This window comes from Lutjanus erythropterus, chromosome 13, assembly GCF_056507025.1.
Source record: "Lutjanus erythropterus isolate fLutEry1 chromosome 13, fLutEry1.hap2, whole genome shotgun sequence".
Classification (NCBI taxonomy): Eukaryota; Metazoa; Chordata; class Actinopteri; order Lutjaniformes; family Lutjanidae; genus Lutjanus; species Lutjanus erythropterus.
The window spans coordinates 28626951-28636840 of NC_139329.1; the positions used below are offsets into that span (position 1 = coordinate 28626951).

At 39.5% G+C, this 9890-nt stretch overlaps 1 protein-coding gene across 3 annotated transcripts in view; it reads left to right on the top strand.

Annotated features, from left to right (window-relative positions):
* The window catches only part of tead4 (TEA domain transcription factor 4), a 48086-nt gene extending 39374 nt beyond the window's left edge, over positions 1 to 8712 (top strand). For all 3 annotated transcript variants that reach the window (XM_084733495.1, XM_084733496.1, XM_084733497.1), the window contains 3 exons: positions 2837 to 2974; positions 4862 to 5014; positions 7756 to 8712. In XM_084733495.1, the coding sequence (XP_084589621.1) occupies positions 2837 to 2974; positions 4862 to 5014; positions 7756 to 7869 (405 nt within the window). In that variant the 3' untranslated portion in view covers positions 7870 to 8712. The remainder of the gene's footprint in view (positions 1 to 2836; positions 2975 to 4861; positions 5015 to 7755) is intronic.
* Positions 8713 to 9890: the final 1178 nt, after the last annotated feature.

Sequence of the window (9890 nt, forward strand, 5' to 3'; positions counted from 1 at the left end):
CAGTCCTTGGAAAGAGCAGCTGGTCAAGACATGGCATTTGATTCAGAGGAGAGGGGAAGGAGGGGGGTCCAGCCGTACATCATAAAGAAAAACAGAGCAAGACAGCAATAAAGAGCAAGAGATAGAAATAGGGACACAGACGGTGTGAACAAGAGATATGAGATGGCAGGGGAAATGGTGGGTGGCATGTAACCAACAAGTCATTCTCTTGATTCATGTCAGAGCCCGGTGGAGACAGCAGTTATGACATGTGCAGCTCCCTGCTAGAGGAAAACAAGCTCATAACACTGTCCCCTCTCAGTCTGTTCATCTTATTGTATCCCAAGGGGTCCTCCAATTCTCAAGGCATCCATGACAAAACACAGAAATGCTACAAAACAGCTGGGCATTTCAACACCCATACTGGGGGGAAAAAAAACAGCAAAGATGCTCGTGGCCATGAAAATAAGCAAAATGAAATCCTTGACACATCTGAAAATACGATAACTCTATTTACACCATCATAAAAGACGAGAGGAGCTGATTTGATGATGCCGCAGTGACACAGCCACGTAGTAGGTCATGACTCGGGGGTGTGCTGAGGCGCAGGTTGGCATGGTGACGGTGACAGGCGGTTGGCCCACCACCAAAGCTATGGCATTCTAGATTGAATTTCCAGCAAACCCCCCTGTCGGCCGCTGGCTGCCCTGCCCCTCTCCCCGCCGTCCTCCTCGCCCCTCAGCGCCCGTGGCCCTGTCCTAACGGATTGTCTCACGCCTTTGAAGTGCCGAGGGAATCCGATTTGAGCTGGCTCTGCTAAATTGTTACACAGCCAGCCTGCCCACCGTGATCTAATCAGCCAATTGCACGCTGATGATTGTAATTGGATGAATTCCCTCGCAGGCTGTTAGGGAAGCAGGGAATGGCGGTTCGGGGAGGGTCACTAGGCCCCAGGGATGAAGACAAATAGAGGAATTACATGAGCCAGGGATGAAGATGAACGGGGTGATGAAGAGATGAAAGGAGCCTGAGCGCTGTCTCAATGGCCCATTAGGAGACAAGAGCCCGACAGGGGAAAAGGTAAAACAGCCCAGCTGTCTGACAGAGGAGACGGCACCTCAGTCTGATCCAAAATCACATTATACTCGCCTCAGTTCAAACTTCAACTAGTGGGAGGAGCAGAGATTTGTGATTCTGCATCCACATGATGGTGAAAAAACTTGAGTTTGCGTTGCCTCTAAAGGTCTAGTGTGTCGGATTTATAGGAATTTATTGGCAGAAAATGGCAGACATGGAATATAATATTCATGTTTTTACTAGTGTGTAATCGCCTGAAGATAAGAATTGTGTGTTGTTGTTACCTTAGAATGAGATTATTCTGTCTACAGAGGGTGTGGTTTGTCTTCCATGGACACTGCCATGTTGCACCACCATGTCTCTACAGTAGCTCAGAACAAACAAACCAAACACCTCCTCTAGAGACAGCTTTTCACATTTTTAATAAATTTCATGGCCACTGGAGTTTTTCATACCCACTTGGAAAGGGAGAGTGACACAAGGTGTTTCCAATCTGCAAGCTCACCATCGGATGCCACTAAAACACTAAAACAAGTATAAAAATTCTGTGAAATACACAGTTTTAAAAGAATAGTGAGCATTATTAAGATTAATAAATGATAAATAGGTTTACTAGGGTCTAAATGGTACATTCTGTTATCTAGGGCACCAACATGTATAGAAAAACATAGGGTTGCAGGAAAATGTAAACCCAAGGACATCTCAAGGATCTTTCCTATGTTTCTTCAGTTACATGCATGTGTACGAAAGACTACTCAGCCATAAAGTTGGAGCCTAAAACATGAACATGACTCAGGGGGGTCAGCTGACAAGTTTACACTGATATGGCAGCCTTTCCTAACAGTATACCTTATCTTCTCCAGCTTAATAAAATGCAGCATATCAATACAAAATGCAATGCAAATGTTGGAAGGTTACAATCTTTAAATCTAAACAAAATTTGTCATCTGGCCACCAGGGTGGCCTTAGTGTATTATTTAAGATATGATTTTGTGTCACCAAACTGAATTGAGTGAGGGAGACTTATGGTTCTAAGATGTTACCAGTAGTTTTGGAAAGCATATCAAATATTAATCACCAATAATTAGATAACTTAGGACACTCCCAAAGTGTGTGAATCAGTGTTTTGAGACTGCTTGGTTTTTAGTATCACAAATGACCAAAAATGAGTGTAAAATGTAAATAGTAACTTGGGCTACAACCATGGGCTTCTGCCTTTTTGAAGTTGTCAGCTTACATCTTGTGAACGTGAGCTATCAGACAATTTTCAAATGGATTCTTCTCATGAACAACACACCACCCGAAAGCACCATAGATCAGACAAATCCTCTGGGTTGTTTTACAAAAAGACACACACGCGCACAAAGAGATACACAGCATCTTGGGAATCTTGAGGCTGGATTTGACAGCGTTATATTGGGTTAACAAGGATCTGGCCATTGGATGCCTCTTGGCTTTGCAGAGAATCACTGCGAAGCTTTGTAGAGCCGTAACACTCCTGGTGATGTCTTTGTCAGACTGACACACATGTTTGAGATCCACATATGAAAGCAGAAAAGCAGAACTTGATATTTTGTTATAGATTATGGAGCTGGTACTGTACGTCCTTCAGGTTTTAGATGCTCACCATGGAGCAGGTTAGTTTGTAGTGTAGCAGACATATCTCAAGTCAAAGGACAGGAAATCCTCGTTCATGATATCATTGCTCCTTTTGGGTCAGACTGACAGGTGTCTATTAATGTTAGTTGATCCTGACATGTTATCTGTTTCTTCCCTCCAGGCGGACCTTAGTGTAAACCTGCAGGATGACAGCAGCTTCTATGGTGTTTCCAGTCAGTATGAGAGCTCTGAGAACATGATTATCACCTCATCCACCAAAGTGTGCTCCTTTGGCAAGCAGGTCGTGGAGAAAGTGGAGGTAAGACAAGGAAACTAGTGGTCATAAAAAATCATCATGTTTTATATATAGTATATAGTATGCCAATAGTCAGACAATTACCCTGCATTTATAATGACATCACCAATTTTCCTGGGAGGTTTTATTTTTTATTTTTTCTCACACTAAAGAGAAAGCAAACCTTGATGATTTCTAAAGTAGTACTACATGTGTTTGCAGCCAATGTGCAGCAGCATTTTGGTACTTAAGTAGCAGAAACTAGCACAATTATTTCATCAACTATTGTCCAGTTATCACAATCCAGATGAGAGAAGCTTCCAATGAAAATACAGACCTATGTCATCTACCTATTGGTTATTATTTTGTCGTCCAAAACATAGTGTTAGGTGACAAAAACATACAACTAGCACACCCTCTGACTACATTTACTATCAACACGGACTGAAAATCCATATGAAAAGTGCTAAATTAGTGTGACACTGAGAAAAATGTGTCATCAATTTATAGCTGTTTCTTTTGTAATGAATGTATTTTTGGCTTCAAATGATCTGCAGTTCTTACACTGGCCACAATGCCTAAATCGCCTCACAGCAGACAGGAAGCTCCGCAGGTACTACTCAGTGCTACAAAAAATCTACCACATCCTCTTTTGCAATGTTTGTGGGGGTAAAAAAAATATAGAACCTATGTTTTTATTTAGATAACAATATGTTACCATAATAGTTTTATAAAGCGATTTTACACAAAGCAGGGCTACATGATTATTGTGGCTTAAAAAAAAGTAGTGACTGATAATATCACAATATTTATAGAAAATTTGGGAGGGGAAATTAATCTTTTTTTGTGAAAAATATTTTTTGTCATGCCAAGTTAGGGTGTCTTCCTGTCACCTTTGAACATTTGTGACATGATTTTGTGTAACATTAGTTGCATGTGCACTGTGATAGTAGCTGTCTAGCTTCATGGCGTCAAGTCAGTGGGAGGAGGGAGACAAGAGAGAATGTAAATAAATGGAAATAAGTTAAGAACACAGTGTGTTTAAGGCTTTATAAATACAGAAATGAACAGAGTATATTTAATTATTTTATTAAACTAGTATTATTATAGGTGGAGCAGTGGTCAGTCATTTACCTATAAATGCAGTCAGTAGTGTTCATGTCAGTTTGCTCAATGTTATTCATGATTTCTTAATTCTCTTTTTGTGCGCTACACATTTTGAGAAAAATCCATTGTTTTGATTTACTATTATGAATGGTAGACTATGCAGAATATGTGGCAACAGTTCGAGACGTTTGCATCACCGACTGCTGGATAAATTGGTGATATTTCAACACTCAGAGGTCATGACCACATCAAAAACCACTATTATCACCCAGAGGAGTGAACAACTGTGACTAGTGCAGATGGATTCCAGTCAGTTACCGCTGATCTGTGGTGAGGAAGCTGACGTGGTTCACAAATCTCCCCAGCATGACTAACAGTTATGCTTCCCGTTAACTAGACACAATAATGGCCCTGCCCCCTTCCACTGCTGATGGATTGTACAATATAAACACATACACACACATCCCTAGGTAGAGCCATCTGCCTCAGTAGGCCACATGATGATATTTAATGGCTTCATCATTTGATTACGGTTGTCACGAGAAATATGTTTATTGTCATATCTGGCATGCCATATGCTGCATTAGGTGTATTATATTACACATATTGCAGCTTATAACATAGATGTTCATATCCAATGTATCTAATTGAGTTTTAGTGGAATATGTATCCCTGTTTTGTTTTTTTTTTACTGCAGATTTCACATTTCATCCTTTAATGTGTCTCTTTACACATATTATATGTTCTCATATGTTGGACTGCATGCTTTTATTGTGCGTTGTATCTTTTTTTTTTTTTCCCTAGACGGAGTATGCACGTTTTGAGAATGGGCGCTACGTGTTTCGAATCCACCGTTCCCCGTTATGTGAATACATGATCAACTTCATCCACAAGCTTAAACACCTGCCGGAGAAGTACATGATGAACAGCGTACTGGAGAACTTCACCATCCTACAGGTACGTGTGGCAATCAGGGATGTACAGTACATGTGTGTAGAGAGACTGCTGGTTTGCATGTGTGTTACTCCTCTGGTTTTATATAAAGTACTCAGGTATTCTGTTGAATATGAATGGAATTGTACAATTATTTTTTTGAAAATATACCTATTCTCTTTCTTTGAGAATTAGATGAGAAGAGTGAAACTGTGCTCACACATAAGCTAAATATAAACCTACAGCCAGCTGCCTCTTAGCTTAGCATAGCATAAAGACTGGAATTGAAGTGAAACAGCTAGCCTTGCCCTGTCTGAAGATGTTATTTTCTTTCTCTAAGACTGTTCTGCCAAACCCCACCCTACTATGTTGTGAATGGCTAGTACTGGTTGCGTGATGCGATCTATGAGCACAAGTCCCGCCCAACTGTGCTGCGAGCGTGAGTGCAATTGGGTGAAGTTTAGAGGGGAAGTTATGGCGGATGAATGGGTCAAACACAGGACTTTTTCTTTGTTTCTTGTTTTTTTTGGGGGGGGGGTTAAATAGTCCTTGCAACATAAACGATGTGTTAGGAAGGCTTTCTGGCGAGGCACAGTACGGTGGGACTAGGTGGAGCAGTCCTGGGGAAAAAATAATGCTGTCCAAAGGTTTGAAAAAAATCCGCTAGCACCTCTGAAGCTGAATAGTTAACGTGTTAGTGTTCAACCCACAAACTGCTATAAATATGGAATTCAACTAATAAGCTAATTTAGGACATTTATCTGGTTTGACTGTGAGGTTAGTGGTGGGGTCAACTCACAAGGATGTGATTGTTTTCTTGGTTTTTACCTTCAGGTAGAGCCAAGTTAGCTGTTTTCTCTGCTTTTGGTCTTCATGTTCTTGATAAAAAAAGCTAATAAACACATGTCCCAAACTAGTGCTTTGAGAACTATTTTAGAAGATTAAACAATTCTTCCCTTTCATTGTTATTACTGTAGCTTTAGTTGGACAACCCTGCTCAGAAAATACTCAAACTCATCATCCTTCATCATTCCTGTAGTTCCATTCATACCATTCAAAGGCGATAAAGCACACAGGGCCATATGGACGTTCAGTATATGTGCAGATTCTTTCTTTCAAAGTGTTTTTTGCAGGCATCCCAGTGTCATAAAGCGTGTGCAACAGGAAAACAGTTTGGTCTCTAAATCAATGTGAATCTGCAGTGCTATTCCCCGTGAATAACTGCAAGAAACCGTTAACAGCTGGTCGCAATTTTTCACGGCATTTTGAACATTGAAGCATTTTATGGTTTCTTATAGAGTTAAAACATTATTCCCATTCCAGTGTAAGTTTTCTGAATGAGCCGGTGTGCTCCTCAGAGTCACAGAGAGGGAAATGAGTGTATCACCATAGTAACAAAGTGGTCCTCAGCACCAGGGTTCAAAGACATTGGTGTCCCTTCCATTGGCGGCTGCATTCCTACTTGCCAGGGGACAATGACCATATTGAGCCCACACTGACGACTACATGGCAGCATGTCATTAGGTTTCTCAATGGGCTGATTTAGCTCATATTAACCATGAACAGCTCATTAACAGATGCACACATACACACACACACACACACAGACATGCACACACACATATAGACAACAGATGCATGCACTCACAGATTCCACATTGCAAGGCTGAACACAATGGATCAATATCGCTCATGTAACAAGAGCCGTGTTCAATGCAACACAATTGAGCATAATGAATTGCTGAAGTTGTGTTCTTGTTGCATTTCGACATTTCTCCTGCTGTATTTGCTGATACAGATTAGCCTTGCACAGAGAATAATGGAACATTTTGACAACAGAGATCAGATATAATTTATTTTTCATTACTGTTATATTATGTAGTGTTTAAGTGTTACTTAAGTATTAAAACAAATGTATGTATACAAGGACAAAATGTCTCATAAAGACTGGTATCATCATACACTGAACATATATGTTGAACAAATATGTGAAAGTATGATCATACAGTGATAATCCCAAAAGTTTGCTACTTCTCTTAGATTTTTAATGTAATTAACATACTATTTTGGATGTAATTCATTGGTTTTCACCTTTGAATAGAATTTAAAGGCATATAATGTGAACATACCTCATGTTTCCACCCAAAGTACCAGGAACATGCACTTCAGTGTGCAGTAATCGATTCTAGACACAGACGGTCGATTGCTAAGTCTCATTCCTAGCTCTTCTTTTTTGGAACGAAACTCAACAATCTTACCAACCTGTGATTGGCCACAGTCTCCCATCAAGGGTCTAGATGTTTTAAAGGCTGAAAGCAGAGTCAAAGAGGAAGAGCAGTAGTCCAGTTTTCTCTCAGGCTACTTGAATTATATCATGCTTAATGGTTATTACAGAACTTTTGCCCAGTGACGCCAAAAAAACAAACCTGCCTACCCCAGCTTTATCAGCAGCATGTAAAACTTTGTCACTTTATTTCTTTACAACCTTTGTTCATTTATTAGATTGTATAGGTTATTGTTTTTATATTGTCTGTACATACAAAGTTATTTTTAAAATGAGAGCAATTTATCTCCAAGGTCCAACTAGAGGTTTTATGGTTGTCTGTTTATTGTCAAAAGCTCCTCTTCTCTGGAAAGGAATGAATATTTCCCTGAGAACTAGAAGAATGTGAAGAGACTCTTGCAAAAAACATTGGTAACCAAGGTTAGGCAGGCTTTCATCGTCCACAGCACAACTAAACAGGACATTCTGTGTTTGTCCACAGGTGGTGACTAACAGGGACACACTGGAGACCCTCCTGTGCATAGCCTACGTGTTTGAAGTGTCCACCAGTGAGCATGGCGCACAGCATCATATTTACAGGCTAGTCAAAGACTGACACAGTCACACATCTGGGACTTAACCTGCTCTAGACCCATTGTAGCACCTCAACATTAAACAATGGACTACTTCCTCCGTAAGCTTAAAGCTGAAACCATACAACTCGGTCAGGAGCCCAGAGAAACACTTGTTTTGTTAGCATGTCCAGCAACACTACTACTGCTGAGGAAGACGTGAATTTGGGATTGTGGAAGCTGAAACAGGATTTGTGTGAAAAGTGGCAAGAAAAAAAAAAGAAGAGGACCATGAATCACTGTGGCCTCTATACCAAAGGAGCCAAACCTAGCCAACAAGACCTGCATGAGAAAGTTGTCATTGGTGGTGTTTTTCATCTCATTTTACTAGTGCTTGTTTTTTATTTAGATTCTTTTACACATGCATGTGCAGGGGATGTTTGCTACAGAGGAGTTGGGCAGCCTCAGGGTGCCACCTAGTGACTTAAATATGAATAACAATGGGGAAAAATAATAAAAGTAGACTGAGAATCCCTCCTTTGCACATCCATAAAATATCACTGTTTTTGGTGCCAATCTTTTGTGTTATTTGAGCATTTGAGTAATTATGTACAGTGCCACATCATGTCCTCTAAACAGAGTTATGAAGGAAAGAGGCTAAAATGATTTAAAAGAGCTATTGTATTCACTTTGTTTGATGTTTAATGTTAAATGTTTCTTGTATTGTCTTACTGTTTTTGATTGAAAATGATCTGACGTCAACAAAAGGCACATAATAACACTGCTAACTTGAACCAGATTTAGATCTGTAAGCTGATTACAGAGGTTGTCTGTAACTGTAACTTGCCCTGAAGTGTCAGACGGAAATACAAGTGTTTCTTACATAACTCTTCTGTTGCCGAGTTTGTTGCATTCTGTGAAAAGTGTTGTCCCAGTACCCTAATATGTGGGATACTTATAGTGGTACATGCATCATGTGCAGGCGTTTGTCCTTATAGTTATCGTCTTTATGTTACTGAAGGAGGTTATAAATAGATTATTGAATAACCATGTCTAGATGTAAATCTATTTATTGATTTTTTTAAGGACAGGTGATGTGTAGATTACAATAGCAGGACTGTGTGTGAAATGTTTAAAACAAAGCACAATGACTGGAAAACATACATATAATAGACCGAAAGGCAAACAAAAAAGGGAAAATAAAACAGTTCTAGTGAAAAAGTATTTCTGGTAACAGTTTCACAGTGGGAAAATCAGGCAAATTGGATCCTGTTAGCTCTATTCTAATTTCTGCTACAAACTAATTCTAAGCATATTTTTTTCAGTATGAAGTGACAAAAATAAATGCATTCAAAGATTTCAGTATGCATGCTAAATCTGTTTGATTTTATAATGTTTTAATGGACACTATTGTCCCACAATGCAATGCACAAAGGAACCGGGGGAGCTGCTTTGCAGGTGCAGAAAATTAAAACTAATTACAGATGGTGGTGATACAGCTCCTGGAAGACACCAGAAAACAAAAAGGTAAGAATCTAGAGCTGCAACTTACACTTATTTTCTTTACAGATTAACCTGTTGATTTTTTTAAAATTAATTCTTAGATTAGATGATACAGTGGGAAAAAAAATAATATCTGTACCCAGAGCCTTAGGTGACAGCTTTAGATTGCCTGTTTTGTCTGAACAGTCCAGTCCATCCAGAGTCTGGAACAATAACATGTTTTCAATATGTAACTTTTTGCACATTAAATGACTAAAATGGTTGATCATCACCCAAATTGTTGGTATTGCTCTGGTTTGTGCATTTCAGTACTAACTTTATGTTTGTAAAACATTTAGCTTTCTCTTTCTCTGAATTGGATTGGCAGTGTTGTTCCAAAGTCAGAGAATGATTAACGTCCAAGTATGCACAAATATTTAATGCTATTACAAAGGTAAATTTAAGACAAAACCATTAAAATAACTTAACCACTTTCTGTAAACTTGTCAGTGTGTAGTCTGGAATTGGGTCACAGCGATATTTAATGGAAGTGTCCATCTCCATCTGGTGGTGTTAAGACACC